This window comes from Astyanax mexicanus, chromosome 6 (assembly GCF_023375975.1).
Source record: "Astyanax mexicanus isolate ESR-SI-001 chromosome 6, AstMex3_surface, whole genome shotgun sequence".
NCBI lineage: Eukaryota > Metazoa > Chordata > Actinopteri > Characiformes > Acestrorhamphidae > Astyanax > Astyanax mexicanus.
The window spans coordinates 57,752,104-57,771,152 of record NC_064413.1 but is presented as its reverse complement, the minus strand read 5'-3'; the positions used below and the strand labels follow the sequence as shown (position 1 = coordinate 57,771,152).

The 19,049-nt window shown below is 38.5% G+C and overlaps 2 protein-coding genes and 3 long non-coding RNA genes across 6 annotated transcripts; 4 read left to right on the top strand and 1 right to left on the bottom strand.

Moving 5' to 3' along the window:
• Nucleotides 1–2,711: 2,711 nt before the first annotated feature.
• On the top strand, nucleotides 2,712–3,699 carry LOC125802509 (uncharacterized). The gene is made up of 3 exons (XR_007439637.1): nucleotides 2,712–2,806; nucleotides 3,198–3,275; nucleotides 3,556–3,699. It is a non-coding gene; the product is annotated as an uncharacterized LOC125802509 (long non-coding RNA).
• Nucleotides 3,700–3,718: 19 nt separating this feature from the next.
• On the top strand, nucleotides 3,719–5,887 carry LOC125802508 (uncharacterized). Of its 2 annotated transcripts, XM_049480761.1 has the most exons (4): nucleotides 3,719–3,762; nucleotides 3,858–4,435; nucleotides 4,528–4,622; nucleotides 5,225–5,887. In XM_049480761.1, exons 1-4 carry the CDS (start codon nucleotides 3,739–3,741, stop codon nucleotides 5,263–5,265), a joined length of 738 nt encoding a protein of 245 aa, XP_049336718.1. In that variant the 5' UTR covers nucleotides 3,719–3,738; the 3' UTR covers nucleotides 5,266–5,887. The 2 variants fall into 2 exon arrangements, with proteins under 2 accessions (XP_049336718.1, XP_049336717.1); XM_049480760.1 differs by having other exon boundaries at nucleotides 4,528–5,887.
• Nucleotides 5,340–9,234, top strand: LOC111192419 (histone deacetylase complex subunit SAP130-like). The gene is made up of 4 exons (XM_049480935.1): nucleotides 5,340–6,021; nucleotides 6,125–6,334; nucleotides 6,699–7,888; nucleotides 8,027–9,234. The coding sequence occupies exons 1-4, from the start codon at nucleotides 5,340–5,342 to the stop codon at nucleotides 9,209–9,211; spliced, it is 3,267 nt and encodes a 1,088-aa protein (XP_049336892.1). The 3' UTR covers nucleotides 9,212–9,234.
• A 4,846-nt stretch (nucleotides 9,235–14,080) lies between these two features.
• On the bottom strand, nucleotides 14,081–18,596 carry LOC111189869 (uncharacterized). The gene is made up of 3 exons (XR_002648909.2): nucleotides 18,506–18,596; nucleotides 18,349–18,392; nucleotides 14,081–14,167 (listed from the first exon to the last, which is right to left on the bottom strand). It is a non-coding gene; the product is annotated as an uncharacterized LOC111189869 (long non-coding RNA).
• LOC111189868 (uncharacterized) lies at nucleotides 14,154–18,701 on the top strand. Its single transcript, XR_002648908.2, has 2 exons — nucleotides 14,154–14,318; nucleotides 18,595–18,701. It is a non-coding gene; the product is annotated as an uncharacterized LOC111189868 (long non-coding RNA).
• Nucleotides 18,702–19,049: the final 348 nt, after the last annotated feature.

The following is a 19,049-nucleotide window of genomic DNA, read 5'->3' as shown; positions in this document are numbered from 1 at the left end:
ACCACTTCAGTCCTTTGATCATTACATGATTCTCAGATACCCTGTCAGTTTAAGTAGACATACACCCCCCCAGGGGGCGGGGCCAATGCTCGATAGCTGTTTCTCTAGAACCATACAAGCTATCAAGGTCATCCTAGCCAATTATCATCTATGGCCCATGCACTAATGGTACACCAAATGAAAATTTGATATGGACACTTTTGTGGTCACTATTAGCCAATCACATTCCAGCAAGCTTTTAACAGGCGGAATGTTAATCAGGTCAAAACTTATATACTATATACGGGTTATTTATATGCCCTTTTTATGCCTTGTGTTTTTTCAATTTAAGAACTGAATTTGTTTCACCAAATGCCCACTAGAGTGCAGTAAGACACCACATAAAACCTGATGAACACTACAGCTCAATTTATCAATGCTTTTCAACTAGTTTACTCACACCACTCATCTAGCATTGCCATTATGGTCTTTATGGTCACGCTGGTCACCCAGCTTGGTTATGCTGGCCATCCAGCTTGGTCATGCTGGCCATTCACATTGGTCATTATGGTCCTGCTGGTCATTCAGCTTTGTCCTCATAGTAATGGTGGTCTTCCAGCTTGGTCATACTGGCCAACCACCTTTGCCATGCTGGTCATCCAGTTTGGTCATTATGGTCTTCCAGCTTGGTCAATATGGTCAACAAGTTTGTCATCCAGATTAGTCATGCTGGTAATCTAGCTTGGTCTTCACGGTCATGCTGGTCATCCTCATCCAGTTTGGCGATGCCAGTCAACCGGCAACATGTTTTAAGCCTAACTGGCCTCCAGAGGTCTCTTTGCCTGTAACGCTCGAACCCCGTAAATCGCCGCTTGCGGCTATATTTATTATTATTATTCTTTTTCTCCTGTAAAAACAGTTGTGCAGCCTAAACCGTAAGTCATAGAGAAATGAAACTTGGTAGGTAGATGTAGGATCAGTGCATCTCGGTGGACAACAAAAATGGCACCGATTGGTCAAGTGGTGGCGCTATAAACAAGGAAATTCATTTTTCACAATTTTCTCAATAACTCAAAAACCATAAGACCTACATTCAAAATTCTTTTTTTGATGGATTCCTTGGGTCAATACCAACAACTTTCCAATTTGGACCATGCACTTCCGTCTATATAGATTTTGTGCTAATTTGCATAATATGCAAAACCTACTTTTGCAAACTAGTCCTAGGAATTCTGACCAATCCTGGCATGTTTGGTATCAAAACACTCGTGAGAGCATGCGCTTCAATATTCATTAAGAAAAAGTTGAAATATGTAAACAATATGTCCGCCATATGCAAATTAGTCCTTCCGGATATATGCCCCATTCACTTCAAGAGGTAAATTTGGAGCACTGTTTCTCAGCAACCGTGCAACCTAGCAAGTTGAAACTTTGCATGCAGAATCTATCATACAGCCTCTAAAGGATGTTCAAAGGGCAACTTAATCAATCAACATGGCTGAACACCATCAGCCAATCAGCATTCAGCAGACATTTTGGCAGGCTGAATGTTGCCCAATCTGGATGATATTTGGCAGTTATGTTCAGGTGGAGACACTGTAGTGACCTGCAAAGTGCTGAAACAATCCGCCCACTGGGGGGCGCTGTTCCAAAAAAACGAGTATATGTCAATCATGCTGTACTATTTTGACATCTAATTGTTTTTGCCATATTTAGTACAGTGGCTCTGACAAATGTCTCAATACAACTATGTTTAAAAAGTGCTTTGTTCATTCATAATTGCTAATTGTTTGAAAATAGCTATATTGAAACTACTCTCTGGATATTTGGCCTATCACCTCCATTTCAGTCTTGCTGCACACTGTAGAGTCTCTAGGTAAATGTTCATTAAAAACATTTGTGAAAATTTCACATACAATACTCTCCAGGCATCAAGCAATCTGTGCGTCCTTGGAATTTCTAACCTAAATTGCTGTAACTCTGCAGTATTTGCTGTAATCTCACAATGTTAAAGACCTCTGTACAATATCACTCTGATGAAGCGCCATTTAATACAGAACTAGATTAAGAATAACTTGACATTACATGTCATATCAGAACATTCACTCCTTTGTGCCTCTTCTCAACATTAATAACAGGTGAAAGACTTTTGATCATTTTAAATGTGACAGAATGTCTCCAATTGTGTTAGACCTTCTTACACATCACCATCCTATGCTCTAGTAGGCACCATTGTGCTAGTTGGTGCTTGATGAAGCGCCATTTAATTCAGAACTAGATTTATAATAACTTCGTAATTACATGTCATATCAGAACATTCACTCCTTTGTGTTAATTTAAACTTGTTTGGTCAAACATTTCAGCTTGTTCTGCAAAGGTTCAAAGGTCAATCTGAATACCACTTTGTGAACATTCTGGTTGAAGCCACCTGATCAATACCAATAACATGTAGACACCTTTTGACTAGTTCTAACTCACTTAATGAATATCCTACAAAGTTCACTAGATTTACATGTGAATTTAAGCACTGATCAGGTTGAAAGGCCTCTGCTCAACATTAATAACAGGTGAAAAACTTGATAATTTCTAAATGTGACAGGGCATCTCCAATCATATTAGACCTTCTTACACATCACCATTCAATGCTCCAGTAGGCACCATTGTGCAAGTTGGTGCTTGAACCCGATGATTGCCGCTTGCGGCTATATTTTTTAATGTATTTCTTTAGACCACTAGTGAACATACATCTACTGTGCCATGCACATCAAGACAACCTGTGTGTTCCAGCCCCTCTTTACCCACACTCACAGTTTCCCAGCGACAAATAGTGAGTGAAGTATTCCCTTCTTACTTTTTATGTTTGTTTTTTACCCTTAAAAAGGGTCTTCTTCAGTTTTTGGTAGACAAATTTTGCTGGAATTATTATTGAAAGAGCGTTCTTACTCAAACCAGTTTTAAGTACTCCCATGTGGTACAATACGATTTTCTTTTTCTGTTCCCAATTAGTGAAATTTCTACATTTCTACTAATTTCTACACATTAATTAATGTATTAATTAATGTAGTCAAATCTCTATCAGTGTAAAATTAAGAAAAACAATGGTCATTATATTTGTATGATCATTTGTATGATCAAATGTTTTTTTGCTTTTTTAAAATTAAGATGTTTATATGATACCACTTGGACTAAATTGCTCTAATTTATTTTTCTTTCTTCAGTTTAAACCATCTCGTTTTGGTGGAAAGCATGTCGCTGCAGCAAAACCAGTGCTTAGTCAGGCCAGGCCTCCAACTAAGGTATGGTTTAGTGCATGGGCCACCACTCCGATCTGTAAAGGGCCAGTCAGGGTGTATGTTTTTATTTCAACCAAGCAATGACATGTCCTATATAACCAACTGTTTAAAGGCTGAGACTAGCCGATTAAGCAAGTAGTGCTGCTGGTAGTTTAGAAAGCATACCGGCCAAGATTGGAGAACACTGGTTTAGAGAATGTAAATGTTTGTTATATCATAGCATAATTTGAGCTGTCAGTATAATTCGCTATAAACTGTTGTTGATGTAAAATCTGTTCTCTAGGATCATGCCACTGACACTACTACAGCTGGCCCACCTGCATTCACCAGTCCTGCTGTTGCCAGGGCCACATCCACTGCCCTGCAGCAATCATGCAGTCCCAAGACTTACATCCAGACCACATCCCCTTTTTCCTTGCCTCCTTCTTTATCTATCTCTGCAAGGAGGAAGCCATCCACCTTGTCGATGTCTTCTGTGTCCACCGTTTCTGTAAGTTTCAGTGTCTAAATTAGGATGTGGTTTGTCTTTGTTGCCTTAATATATTTTTAATTATCCCTTTTTTAATGTGTGTATGTGTGAAACAGAGTGAATCCATTACCACCAGCTGTGCATCAGATGACTGCCCCAGTGTGGAAACCACTCTATCCAGTCTTCCCTCTGTTGTACCTGCTGTCCCACCTGTCCCTCAGACTCCTTCTCAATCTCCTGCTCTGTCATCTTCTGGTTTCAATGATTTCTGGTTGCCAGCAGAGATGAAGAAAAACATCCCTCTACAAGACCAGAAATGGATAGCATCCACATTGTGGGGGAATCAGAGACTTAGAAGTGGCCTGAAGCTATGGTATGAGCCACCTACACCAGCTCTGATTTACCATCAGGTGCCCACACCAGATCCCTTCTTCACCCATCGTCTTCTTGTGTGGATGCCATACCACCTGTGGAAGGTCAGGTTGCAGTGCCCAGACTGCGGCAAGCAGCTGACTGGTTGCGGAATCCATAAAAGAGTGCGACATGTCTTGGACATTGACAGATATTACCTGATGGTGACCGAGACTCTCCGTTGCAATTTTTGTAAAGTCACCCATCTGTCAACAAGCAAGACCGTCCTGGACCAACTGGATGTCCCTCACCGGTCAGAGTTCCGAATCATCCTCACACGAAAGTAAGTAGCACCGACTGTCAGTTACATTCTGAGCACAACTTTAAATTTACCTCAGACAAAATTCTACAATAGTTGTCTGTCTTGTTTTGCAGGTATGCTTGTGATATTAGGGTCATCCGTCTGATGAGAGAGAGGACATTGGGGAACAGCTCCAATCGTCTCCTAAAGCAGCTAAAAGAAAATCACAGTGAGGAGTGGTTGATTCGCCTTGCCAGATATTTTGGGGAGTGTGAATCTTTTGTAGCGCATCCCAGCCTTTTTCCTGTGGTTTTTCAAGAGCCCCCAGAGCCGATTGCTGTCCCCACAGAAAGATGGCTTCTTACAGTCTACGGAAAGGACATAATGAGTCGAGTCGACCACATCAAGGCTTCCATTACGTCCATTTTTGGATCCATCTTAAAAATGGACTCCACTAAAAAGGTATTAGATCATTACTGTGTAACATTTAGATAAAATTCCACTCAGGGTTTTTGTGTGTGAAATGCTCTGTTCTAAAGAAATGTGTGGAGTCAGAATTGTTCTTGGCTTTGCTGTTTGAAATTTTATTTGCTTCTAAAATTACCTCTATTTTATGATCAACACACAAAACACTTGTAGGTTTACTGGTGGTTTTGAATAGCAAATGAAATGGCTTTATTTGCACTGCAGATATAACCTCTCCTTTCTATCACCATATGTTAAATCAGTGAGATTCAGTAGGTTTCTCTACTAATTAACAATTCCCATTTAACAATGGCTGATTATTGATGCAATGCAATCTTATGTCCTATTGTTTTGTTAGATCACAAGGAAGCTTGCTGGTCCAGCCAAGGGGACAGCACAGTGGATGACCTCTGTCAGCAACGAGAGAGGTCAAATTCTCATCAGTGTGCTCACTGCGCAAGAGGGGCCAGGATTGGATGCAATGGTCAAAGGTCTCATCAAGAGATACTCCCAGGCAGCCATGGTGCCACCAAAGCTCTTGTATGTGGACTCTGGCTGCTGCAAGGACACAGGTGGGCAGACTAAACTGGAGGAGAGGTTTAGCGGTTGGCCAGACCTCACTGTCAGACTGGACATCTACCATTTTATGAGGCGCCTGGCTGTCGGTTGTACCACTGACGCTCATCCTCTGTACCCCACGTTCATGGCCCGACTGTCCTCGTGCATTTTTGAATGGGACCCAAATGATGTTGCCTTGCTGCGCTTGGCAAAGAGGAAACAGCTTAAAAAAGAGGGTGTTCCTGGGGTGACCAGTGCAATGGTGGACAGGAACATCACAAAAGATGAGCTGGCCCAGTACTGCAGACGAAGGACACGGGGTGAGGAGACCACAATCCTCCTCATTCAAACACTCCTGCAGGAGCTGATGGGAGAGAAGGGCAGAGACCAAATGGGTGTCCCTTTGTTGGACAATGTCAGAATGGAGCACATATGGCGTGTGCAGCAGAGGCATGTAAAGTGCATTCAGGATGTACCAGGTGTACCACTGTACACTGACATAGGGAACACCACAGTGGAAGGCATTGTACTAACCAGGTACAGATGTGCAAGAGGCTCTACATCCCTGGAATCCTTCCACCTGCACCTCAACAGATTCATCCCAGGTGAGTTGTGGCAATATAATTAAAAGACATTTACTGTTAGCAAAGAACAAATTAGCATTGCGATGGTTAAACTGTTTGATTAAAATATATGTGTATTTTTAAGGTACACAGGCCAACAGTCTCAACTTTCAGCTGTACCTGTTGGAGGGTCTTAACAGGTGGAATCATAACAGGAGTGTGGAGTCTGTGGCATCCAAACCTCCCTCTTTTCTATGTTATTCTGGGGACCTGCTTCACAGTGTGAACAACAGCTCTCTGAAAGTGCTTGGGCGGAGGTTTGTCCCATCCTTTCAGCCACCCACACAGTACACTGGTAAGTTATTCTGAACTTAAAACACTCCAAACTGTTTAATGTCAAAGTATTTATGTTACCCAGCTCAAGGTCCATTCTCTTAATTTAACATGTTATTGAGCTTGTTTTAAGTTATACTATTTGCAGAGTAACAACCCAACTTTATCTTATTTTACATCAACCATTCAAGATACATCAATGTTTGTACTATTTATTAAAGAGAAGTTCCATCAGAAATAAAAGTAGATTAGTTCAACAAGCAGTCCCAAATGTAAAATGCCAAATGTTATGTTTCAAGTCCAAGTAACTGAAGACAATGTGTATATATTTTTTTAAATATCCAAATCTTAACACAACTCTGGTTCCTGTGTATTTGTTCCTACAGGAGAATTAATTGGTATCGACTACTTGTATGAGCAGACTGGGCACTCTTTTCCAGAGATGGAGAAGGAAACTGAAGAGACAGATGAGTTATTAGAGGACATTGCCTTGGAGTATGAACACCTAGATGAGGGTTTTGATGAGCCTGTGTTTCCCATCCTGGATAACATTTTAGCTGATCCATTGGCTGCTACCATCACCATCCCAGCTGTGACCTCACCCTCCATTGGCCTTCTGCTTGTGCCACCATCAGAACAAACATCTGTGCTCTCACAGTATCCACCATCACCTCTGCTGCCTGCTACTCACATTTCTTCTCCCTCACCACACCAGTGTTCTGTACCACCTGTTGCTCCACTTACACAGTCCTCTGCCTCCTGCGTGGCTCCTCCTGCCCTCACACAGTCCTCTGCCTCCTGCGTGGCTCCTCCTTCCCTCACACAGTCCTCTGCCTCCTGCGTGGCTCCTCCTGCCCTCACACAGTCCTCTGCCTCCTGCGTGGCTCCTCCTGCACTTATACAGTCCTCTGCCTCCTGCGTGGCTCCTCCTGCCCTCACACAGTCCTCTGCCTCCTGCGTGGCTCCTCCTGCCCTCACACAGTCCTCTGCCTCCTGCGTGGCTCCTCCTGCCCTCACACAGTCCTCTGCCTCCTGCGTGGCTCCTCCTGCCCTCACACAGTCCTCTGCCTCCTGCGTGGCTCCTCCTGCACTTATACAGTCCTCTGCCTCCTGCGTGGCTCCTCCTGCCCTCACACAGTCCTCTGCCTCCTGCGTGGCTCCTCCTGCCCTCACACAGTCCTCTGCCTCCTGCGTGGCTCCTCCTGCCCTCACACAGTCCTCTGCCTCCTGCGTGGCTCCTCCTGCACTTATACAGTCCTCTGCCTCCTGCGTGGCTCCTCCTGCCCTCACACAGTCCTCTGCCTCCTGCGTGGCTCCTCCTGCCCTCACACAGTCCTCTGCCTCCTGCGTGGCTCCTCCTGCCCTCACACAGTCCTCTGCCTCCTGTGTGGCTCCTCCTGCCCTCACACAGTCCTCTGCCTCCTGCGTGGCTCCTCCTGCACTTATACAGTCCTCTGCCTCCTGCGTGGCTCCTGCTCCAGTTGCACAGATGTCAGCGTCCTTCATGCCCCTTGCTCCACTTGCGTCAGTCTCTGCCACCACCGATGCCACTACAGAGGAGCCTGTAGAGCAACTGGTAAGCAAACAGTTACTTCACACTGAGAAAATAAGCTATCAATTCTATAAAAATTGAGTAAGAAATATTTATTAATGTGGTTTGCATTTGCTCTTTCTCAACCATCACTAATCTTAATGGGTTTATTTGTTATTGCAGGCTGTAGATGACCATAACATACCTGGGATGGACCGTGTGGACAGCCTTGCTGAGTACCTAGTGGGTCTTCGCAGTGAAACAAGTCTGATAATAACCAACCAAAAGGCTAGTACCATTATAGGACTTTGGCAAAATTTGCTACCATATGACCAGCAGCGTGTAGCTTTTGCTGCTCGTTATCAGGACCGGCTCACCACAGGCAGGTTCAGGTCACCAAAGAAAAAAAGAGAGTTTACCCCTGGTGTGGAGAGCCTAAAACGCTGCATTCTGAGCTCCTCTGGTTCTCCTGCCCAGTGGCCAGACTGTTGCCGTCTGTTGGAAGCCATTTTTGTCAAGCTCTGTGGAATACACAGGAGCCCAAAAAAACAAGGGCAGGTGACTTTGTCAAGGTGGGCTTTGATTCTAAAAGACTACAGCAAAATCCGACAGCTTATCCTGGGTAATGGTGCTGTTATGCAAAGCACCACTCTTCAGCTAGTGGAAGTCAACTCAACCACCCTGAACCAATGGTACAACAAACGAGTCAAGAAACAGGATGTTCAGTTAGTGCTGCAAGGGATAAACCTGCCATCTTCTGTCCCTGTTGCCACTGAGCCTCTTCAGCCTGCAAATCTTCGCCCTGCTGTTGCTCCTCCACCACCAGGTGTTCAACATGTGTACCACTTGCCACAAAGCACAGTAGGGCAGGCAAAGTGTAAAAAACGAGCTGCATCAACAGATGACCACTTCTTACCACCTTCTGCACGTCAGAAGATGTGTGCTCAGAGGAAACTTTTTCCAAAGCCTTCAACTGTCCCGTCTTCTCAAACATTTTCTCTGCAAACCACTACAACTTTAAGTCAGCCAGCAGTGATATTTAAGCCTTCCCCTCCTTTGTCTTCCATTTTTACCATACCTGTATCCTTCCCTGTCTCGTCTGTGAGTACTGTTGCCCAGACAACAGCTACAACAGCTTCATCGGTTGCACCAACCCCATCCATGTGTACTACAAAGAAATCCACATCCAAGGCCAGGTTTAATAAAAGGAGAGTGGAGGCAAACTCCTGTCGCAAGTGTGGGCAGTTCAGAACTGAGACAACAGGGCACAGTCAGTATAAAGGGAAAATATATTGCCCTAATACAGAGACAATGTCTCGGGAAAAGTGGCTTGAGGAGACAAAAAAGAGAAAAGCTGACCATACCTAAACACTGTACATTTAACTGTATTTTGACCATACCTAAACACTGTACATTTAACTGTATTTAGTTTGTTTGTTTTTTTGTTGTTGTTGCTGACAATTTTTCTCTCCGTCATGTTATTTATAGAGTAAAATAAGCTGGACTCCTAACATTTTTTGTTAAATGTTTGATAATGTCTCTGTTGGTAAAAATAATTACACTTTTGAGTGTAAATTCAAATAAATTTCCTTTGAAATTCAGTTAGTTATTCAAGTCTCTTGTTTGTAAAAAAAAAACATATTATAAAAACCAACTGCAAGTATATAAAATGTTGTGGTATCTGTTATACTATATAAATATTGTAGTATACCTGTTATGCTATAAAGAATATTGTAGTATACCTTTTACACTATCTAAATTATTGTGGTATACCCCTTTATACTATATACAATATTGTGGTATACCTGTTATACTATATAAAACGTGGTGTACCTGTTATACTATATACCACGCTGTGACATACCTGTTACACTATATAGAACACTGTGGTGTACCTGTTAGACTATATACAACGCTGTGGTATACCTGTTACACTATATACAATACTGTGGTATACCTGTTACACTATATACAATGCTGTGGTATACCTGTTACACTATATACAATACTGTGGTATATCTGTTACATACAACGCTGTGGTATCCCTGTTACACTATATACAACGCTGTGGTATACCTGTTACACTATATACAATACTGTGGTATACCTGTTACACTATATACAATACTGTGGTATCCCTGTTACACTATATACAACGCTGTGGTATACCTGTTACACTATATACAACACTGTGGTATATCTGTTACATACAACGCTGTGGTATACCTGTTACACTATATAGAACATTGTGGTATACCTGTTTTACTAATTTATAATATAATAATTATATTATAAATTAATTAAATAATAAATTAACAGTAAATTAAGATTGGTGTATGGGAAAACATTTGTTTAAATGCCTTTTAAGTTTCAGTTAATTTTAGTTACATTTAAAATCTAAGCTGCTGTTCTTTGATAGCACACCGGGATTTGAACTCGCGACCTTTGTATCTGCCCCGATCTTCCCTTTAGCTCAGAAAATGACAATAATAATAAAAAAGAAACATATTCAACGAAATAAACACCGCAGTTTTTTTTAAAGAGGCAGAAACAATTCATTTTTCAGTTTTTGCTCGATGGTTAACTTTTCTTTTTCTCGCTTTCTTTCCTTTTCCCTTCTTCCCCCTTCTTCCCTCCATTTTTTCTTCTTCCCACGGGAAAGCAGACTATTGTTCCCCAGCTTTGGCGCAGCAGAAGTCTGATTGGGCGGCTCAGTGGTTTGAGCTGCGGATCAATAACCAGTAGGTTCTTGGTTCAAACCCAGCTCAGGTCAGCAGGTTGAAGTTTTGCACGGCTATGTCTGAAATCGAAGGTCAAGTTTAAAAAAAAAAGTATGGTAGGTGTGAGATCCTGTGGCTCAATGGTAGACGCTACGCCTCCGGTCAGGAGGTCATCGGTTCAAGACCGATCAGGAACTCCAGATCACGGTTGAGGACAAGGTTCAGGAAGACCCGCGGGCAGACCCCGAGGACGAGGGGATGTCGGAGGGAGACCCAAGAACGGGGGTGGAAATGATCCGGGCTCCCCCCGGGGCCTCCGGAGAGAAGAAAGCAGGGGGTTATGGAGACCAAAACAAGAGTTTTAGTACATACAACTTCATTTAAAACTACCACCTCTCTCTTTTCCTTCTTCTCCTTCTTACCACTCTTCCTCCTTCCACCTTTTCTTCACTCCTCCTCCTCCTCACTCTCTCTTCTTGGCCTCCTCTCTGGCCATCCAGCTGTCTCCAGCTTCACCATCCAACCTCAACCCATCACCACCTGAGACCAGGCCAGATTTGAACCAGCAACCTCTTGATTACGAGGCGAGGCTTTTCCCACAAAGCCACCAAGTCTCATATGAGACTAATGCTTTTTTTTTGGGGGGGTTTGTCTTTTTTTTTAAGGCGGGGGAAGGAGAGGGGGGGGGGGGTTATTGGTTGAGTGAGAGAGAGAGAGAGAAAGAGAGAGAGAGTTGGGGAACTGGTAGACCTTAGAGGAGTTTGATCAACATCAGTCTTTCAGTCACTTTTATCTCAAATGAATGTTTAGGTCTCAGATGCTCAAGAAAGTCTTAGTTGAGGGAAAGTGAGTGATGGACTTTAATTGACTCTAGAGACGAATCTGGAGAGCTGGGTTTAGACTTTTGGTTCTAAGTTGGTGAACGGGTAGACCTTAAGGGTTTAGATCAACATCAGGCTTTCAGTCAGATCTTCTGAAAGAGACTTTGATTTCAGATTATCCTAAACTCTCTATCAGGTCTTAGTTAAGAGAACGTGGGTAGTTGACTTTACTCTAGAGAAGAAGTTGGAGAGATTTTGGTTTCTTGGACTTTTGGTTCTTTAATTGTTGAGCTGGGAGACTCTACCTTAAGGTGCTGAAAACCACATTCAGGACAAAAGAACCAAAATTTTGTAAATTTAAAAAAAGTGGTCTTGTTTTGGATGAAGTTTATCATGATCTGGTTCGTCTTCAGTGTGAAAATCCTCTGTTTTTGTCTGGTTTAGACAAAACCTGGAACCTGGAAATACAACTTAACAAGACTGACAGTCAATAATCACTGCAAACCAATGTACAAAAGTCCTTTTTTTCATTTTAAATGAGTTAAGTTTCCCAGACAGGGATTAAACCTAAAGGTGGAGTACAGAGCATTTACAAAATTTACAACATTTACTAACACACAAATACTAAATCATTTTCTACTGAAGGAAAACTACATTCTATAACTACAGTGTAAAAATGTAAAAGTTGAGAAAACTCAAAATTTCAAGGCAACTTACTTCACTAGATTTTTAGTATTGCCTTTTTTTTTGTTTTGAAGAAAACGATTTGAAGTTACTATATGAAACTCATATATTAGATAGATGTATTAAACACAGAGTGATCTATTTTAAGCATTTATTTATTTTACTTACAGCCAATAAAACCCCAAAAATGTGTATTTAAAATATAAGAACATATTATATGAGTTCAATTTGTATTTGTGGAGCAGTGTGGGCAGTGTGCCAAGTCCTGCTGGAAAATGAAATCCGCATCTCCATAAAAGTTGTTTTCAGCAGAGGGAAGATATGGAAGTGCTGTAAGATTTTGCGGGAAAGCATATATATATTTAATTGTACTTAAAACATATTGAGAAATGTCTAAGTATGCTGTAAATATACTAGCACATTTATGTACTTAAAATATATTTAAAAAAACATTAATATTATGCTTTTATCAAATGTTTAGGTAAACTTTCAAAAAAGTACAATATAGTGTATTTTAAATAAATAGACTACTATGAAGTACACATTTAGTTTAATGCAATTCAATATACTTCTAGAATATTTATTTCCAAATTAATTTTTTGTACATTTTTAGCAAAGTGTTTTAAAAACAGCTGTTACGGTAGTTCACTTAAAGTGCAATGTATCATTTAACTTTTTAGAAAGTAAATTAAATTACTAAAACTAATTTAAAAAACATTCTAGTAAATTTGTAACAGGCTAAAAGTTATAGTACAGTACAGTATTAGTACAGTATAGTACAGGAACAAGAAGCATGTATATTTGTACTCACATATATTTCATATATTATATGTATATATATATATATTTAACATACATTTTTAGTACATTTCTAATTTACCTGATGTATAATAAATAGTGATGCAGTTGTAATACTCTAATAATTAAATGTATTATAATTTTATTGAAAGCATATTTAAAATAAGGGTTACATACATGAAGTAGTTTAAACAGTTTAAATGTTACTTAAGTATATTTAAAATATACTTAACAATTTAATTTTACAGTCCTACAGTCTACAAGCAGTACTGTACTTATTGGTACTGTATTTATATCCAGTCCTGCAGTTTTATAGTGAGAGTAGATTTCTTACCTGTTCTCATTTCTGAAAGTCTGGATGATAGATCCTACAGTTTACCTGCTCTAATCAGGCTGAGCTTCATACTGAAGCTCTGATTGCTGATTGAAGACCTGTGTGTCACGTGTTTGATCATGTGACGAGTCAGTGTGAATAGGAGAATATATAACCTTAGAGTTTAGTGTTCCTTGTGAAAACAAAATATGTTCAGTGTGGCTTAAGACTAAGTTTTTTTTAGGGATATTTTATGTTCAAAAAGTTTCTAAAAACTATTTTTTTTTAAATAACCCTGTTTAAGCTAAATACTGCTAGAATTCTATTTTATTGTATATAATAGTTGGAAGCGCATATATTTACTTATTTATTGTAAATACTGGGAATATTGTACATATGTTAATTTATTTATGAACTACTACTAGTAGTATTGTTGTATGTGTATATAAATATATGTATGTGTGCGTATATGCTAATAATTCATACACTAAATAATATATATAAACCCAACACTTTTGGTTTTCTCCTATAGACTTTTCCTATGAACACAACGCGACTTTTGCTCTCAGATTTTTGTTCACAGTTGGATGTAAATCTGTGTTTGTTTGCTCTTTTCCTGAAATAAATTATCCACCAGTCACAGGTGTGTCATATTAAGATGCTGATTAGACTCAGTGATTATTATACAGGTGTAGTTTCTGGTGGCCACAGTAAAAGATCCCTCTAAAAGGTGCAGTTTTACACTATTGTTTTAATAACATAACATTATTAAATACAGGGGTGATTAATCTAATTAAACTAAGAAATCGTCCCCTATAAATAAATACAGAAATACATAAATGTGACGAAAAAAAACATATTTTTTTATTTATTTTATTTAGTAATTTTCCTATTGGATGATACCGAATCCAGCCGGCCAATCGGGAGGCGGGTTGGAGGGCGGTGGGCGTGTCGGTCCAGCCAGCAGAAGAGTCGGAAAGTTATTTTGCTGTAAAACAGAGAAAAAAAAACAAGTTAAAAGTTAAAAATAAGCGCTGAGAGCTTATTTAAAGTCTTTATTGACTTCTCACTGAACAGAAAACGCAGGAGAGAAACGCTTTTGGTGGAAAAACGCCGGATTTATTGGAATATTTGCGCTGGTGAGTTAAACACAGCTGCAGTGCTAATTTTTGATTGATATATACTGTAGAAGCTAATGCTAACTCCGTGTATTCATAGGTGTTCATGTTTTATGAGTTTATAAGTTAAATTAACGACAGTATTCGTGTTATATGGTGATTTTAAATGTTTAATACTGTAAATGTGAACTAAGAGTGAGTTTCGAGGGATAAATATTTTAATTTAGGAAAGTTTATAAAAGTTATTAAAGAAATGTACCCTGTTTATGCTGAATAACGCTAGTATTATCATTTTTTTTCGTATGTAACAGTTGGAAATATAGTGGTTAAATTCGCTTATACATTGTAAATACTGGAACTGTATAAACTTTAGAAGCTACTTTTTTTGTAAAAGTATAACGCACTTAACACGGAAAAGTCCATACTTTAATGTTTTTACATTAAAATAATACGTATTAAATACATACTAAATGTATTATTTAAAAAAAAATATGGCAAGTTAAGTATATTTCAGTTGTAATTAAGCTATTATATTTAAATACAACATAAAATGATTAGGTTGTGCTTTTAAAAGCTTTTTTTCGTACAACTTCTGCGAACTTCAGTAGATTTAAGTTTGTGTTTTTTTTATTATTATTAAACATCATTTTTAATACACTTATAGTATATTATAAATGAACTATGTTGCGTATTGATGCACATACTGTGTACACCTTAATTTCACTGGGAAAAAACGACACTAAAGTGCACTTTAAGCAGTATTTAATGCCACTACATATTTACTATGTGTATATATTACTGGCGTTTCAATAAAATCCACCATGTTTAATATTATTATAGGCTGTATTCGGAATGGCATACTACATACTACTCGCGTACTAAATCTGCCTAAAGCCAGTATGCAGTACGCAGTATGTGACCAAACTGAGGATCTGTAGTGCACTACAGGTACCCGGATGGTGTACTACTCCGCTCCGATTCCGCAGTGTGCATGGGGAGCTATCTTCGCGGTGTACTGCATCCCAACATGCATTGCGACTGGCCTCTCCAGCTCGCTTCAGAAAAAAACAAGATGGAGGCGAGTGCGAGAGAATTATGGAAATATATATATTTTTAAATTAAGGGAATTATTTTGGAAAGTATTGGCTCACCGCTGTCGAGACCCTCCGCTGCCTCGGCCGAGCGCTCTCCGCGGCCGGGACCCTCCGCTGTGTGCTGCCTTAATGTAGTAAATAATTCCCTCAGTTTTAATAAATTATTCTGTTATTTTAATAAATAATTCCCTCAGTTTTAATAAAGTATTCTGTTATTTTAATAAATGATTCCCTCAGTTTTAATAAAGTATTCTGTTATTTTAATAAATGATTCCCTCAGTTTAAATAAATTAGTCTGTTACTTTAATAAATAATTCTCTTCGTTTAATAAATCGTTCTGTTGATTTAATAAATAATTCCCTGAGTTTAAATACATATTTTTCTTTTAAATAAGGGAATGATTTGAATACAAATTAATAAAATTGTTTGATTTGTGTTGAGATTGTGTAAATATGAATGAGAGTTTGTTTAAATGTTTTCTTCTTGTTGGTATTTACATAGATGAAAATAGTAATCTATTAAAATAAATAGAAAATTATATTTAAATAAGTGGAACATACTTGGGTTGTGGGGGCTGCTGCTAAATGGTTGTTAGAATTGGGTTAACTGCACTTACATTAAACTCTAAAATAAAAGCAGCAATTGCTGTTCTGGACAGTATGCAGATCTCATTAGTTTTAATAATGAAAAGGTAGGACATTTTTCATGTTCTTTCTGTTTACAACTCACTCTGAGGAATTCAGAGCACTACAGCGCTCTGACTGGTGTGTCACAGCAGGACCGTGTAGGGTACTACAATCAAAAGTGTTACAGTACCGAATACTACATACTGGGCAGCGTGTAGTATGCAGTACATACTAGTGCAGTATGCAGTACGCAGTATAGTAGTATGCCATTCCGAATACAGCCATTGTCTTGAGACTTGATTCAAGCAAATAGTGACGTGAACAATGTCAACAACCAATAGGAGAGTTACGAGGAGCAAACGATTTTAGAAACAGTTAATGTCTTATTTGGTTCTTTTTTTAACACAGTACAGTATTTTAAACACAGACAGCGCTTTAAAGTCATTATATTATAAGTTACTTGTTATGGTCATTGTGTCTCAAGTACCAGCATTTGTGTATAAACAATCGAGAAATACTGTAAAAAGAATGACCGAAAATACCACATATGTGAAACGGGGAATGAACTAGGACTGAGTTTTGAGATATATATATATATATATATATATATATATATATATATATATATATATATATATATATATATATATATATATATATAATTTTTTTTTTTTTTTGGGGGGGGGGAGTTTATAAATGTCATAAAATAAATTAACGCCGAGTTTATTACACGTTTTGCACTGGTGAGTTAAGCACAGCTGCAGTGCTAATTTCGTATTGATATATACTGTAGAAGCTAATGCTAACTCTGTGTATTCATAGGTATTCATGTTTTTATGAGTTAAATTAACAACAGTATTCGTGTTATATGGTGACACTTGAAGTATATTGTAAATGTAAGTTACCGCTTTGCATATTGATGCACATATTGTGTAAACTTTAATGACACTGGGGGAAAAAACAGTATTTAATGCTACTGTATATATTTTTAATGTATAATTCAAAGCACATTGCTTAAAAATACATTTATGGAAATGCAGAGAAAGTATGTTTAATGTGTATTTTCACCACACAGTGTTACTGCAGAACCAGGTCAGCCCAGGGTACACCTGCATGGGTGTGGTAGTGGGGGGAAAAGTGGACCTAAGTACCCAGGGCCCAAGTAGAGAGAGGGGCCCATGAAAATCCTGATTTGTTCCAGTTCTTTGTGTACTGGCATGGATAGGGGCCCACTGACATTGAGAGTGTACAGGGCCAAGAATTTGCTGCTACGCCCCTGTACACCTGTATAATATTCATTGTGTCTAATCAGCATGTTAATATACCACACCTGTGACTGGTAGCTCTTCTTCTATTGGTTGTTGACTTTGTTCACGTCAGTATTTGTGTGAGTCGAGTCTTAAGACTTACGATAATATTAAACACGGTTGATTTTATCTGAACTCAGAACGAGAAAAAGGTGATCCTTTAGCCTCCTTACTCTGAACCATCGAGATGACCCCATTCTAACTCCACTCTAACAACACTCTCGTGATTTTATCACAACTCTGGAAATATTTCTGTGATGGAGAAATCTCTTGAAAATTGTTTGGTGTAATTTTTGTCGGCATTTCACAGATTTAAACCCAATTGTGAACAAAATCTGAGAGAAAAAGGTCTTTTGTGTTCATAAAAAAAGAGTTTAGCTCATGAAAAATGGGACCAAAACCAAAAGTGTTGTTTATATTTTTGTTTATTGTGTGTGTATATATATATATTTCTGTTTTATTAACAGTCAGGTTCTGATGTGTAAACTGTTACTTTTGTTTGGCCGAATTTGGCCTTTTTTTTTTTTTTTTTTTTCTGCAGACAATGTTTTTTCGCAACCCATAGGGGTGCATTTTTTGCACAGTTGCCAAATTTAGCACGACACCTTTTTCACAAAGTTTTTTGGTTCCCATGGTGGTGCACTTTTTGATACAACACCTGTTTTTAAAAATGTTTTTTTGTTTTGTTTTTTTCTTTCGGAGACAGTTTTTTTCGCAACCCATGGTGGTGCATTTTTTTGGCACAGTTGCCAAATGTTTGTAATTTTTTTTATCACAGACAAAGTTTTTTCGGTTCCCATGGTGGTGCACTTTTTGGCATGTGTGCCAAATTTGACACAACACCTGTTTTTTTATTTATTTTTTTTAAATTGCAGACAAAGTTTTATCACAGCCCATAGGGGTGCACTTTTTGGCACAACACCCTTTTTGATTCTAATGGTGGTGCACTGTTACTGTTGAAAAATAGCTTATATTATTTTTCAGTGTATAAATTTCTCCAATAACTAGTAGGATGATTATTTACCTGCAATACAGTAAATCTGCATAGACTGGAAATAGTTCCATCACCTGTGGGACAAAAGAAAAGGAAACACAAATACATGTGTATTGTCCTGAAACTTAAAATAAATTATTGGATAAAAAGTGTATAAACTCTGTATATATAAGACAAATATATTTACACAATTCAGCCGAACAGCATCTTCAGTATTTCTGAACGGAATTTATTAATTTGCTTTAATTTGGGTGATTTCTCTTTTTTTTCTCTCAGATTTGATATTGAAGATGATCAGCGTTTGATTCCTCGTCTCTGTGGTGCAGAAAACTGCAGGAAATGGAACAGAAAAGAAGTTTGGAGGAGAACAAATATAATACACACACATAATCCACACCTTCCTTCACTTTTTCTACGCTTATTTATAAACAGGAAGCATTTTCTTACTTAAAGGAGAACTTCAAAAATACAGCAGGCTTATAATGCTACTGATTGGGGCATAGAGATGCATACTAAACTGAACGAAAAATTAATTGAAGATTTCTTTTAAGAATAAAGCTAAAGAAATATTAACCAAAGCAATTTCAAATTCTAGATTTTCTTGAAATTTAGTTGTTATTATTTTTTTTGTAAAATGACACCTTTTGTATTTATTATCAATTGAAGGTTTTTTTAAAAGAATGTTAATATAAATATCTTTAAAACCTAAAACAGGAAAAATAAAGTTGAAA

Excerpts from the sequence above, each read along its gene's own strand:
- LOC125802508 (XM_049480760.1), top strand. The coding sequence starts at position 3,739 with ATGTCTTCTGTGTCCACCGTTTCT. Across the intron at positions 3,763-3,857 it reads CTTCTGTGTCCACCGTTTCT|AGTGAATCCATTACCACCAG; the intron begins GTAAGTTTCAGT and ends TGTGTGAAACAG. Across the intron at positions 4,436-4,527 it reads CGAATCATCCTCACACGAAA|GTATGCTTGTGATATTAGGG; the intron begins GTAAGTAGCACC and ends CTTGTTTTGCAG.
- LOC111192419 (XM_049480935.1), top strand. The coding sequence starts at position 5,340 with ATGGTCAAAGGTCTCATCAAGAGATACTCCCAGGCAGCCATGGTGCCA. Across the intron at positions 6,022-6,124 it reads CCTCAACAGATTCATCCCAG|GTACACAGGCCAACAGTCTC; the intron begins GTGAGTTGTGGC and ends TGTATTTTTAAG. Across the intron at positions 6,335-6,698 it reads GCCACCCACACAGTACACTG|GAGAATTAATTGGTATCGAC; the intron begins GTAAGTTATTCT and ends TTGTTCCTACAG.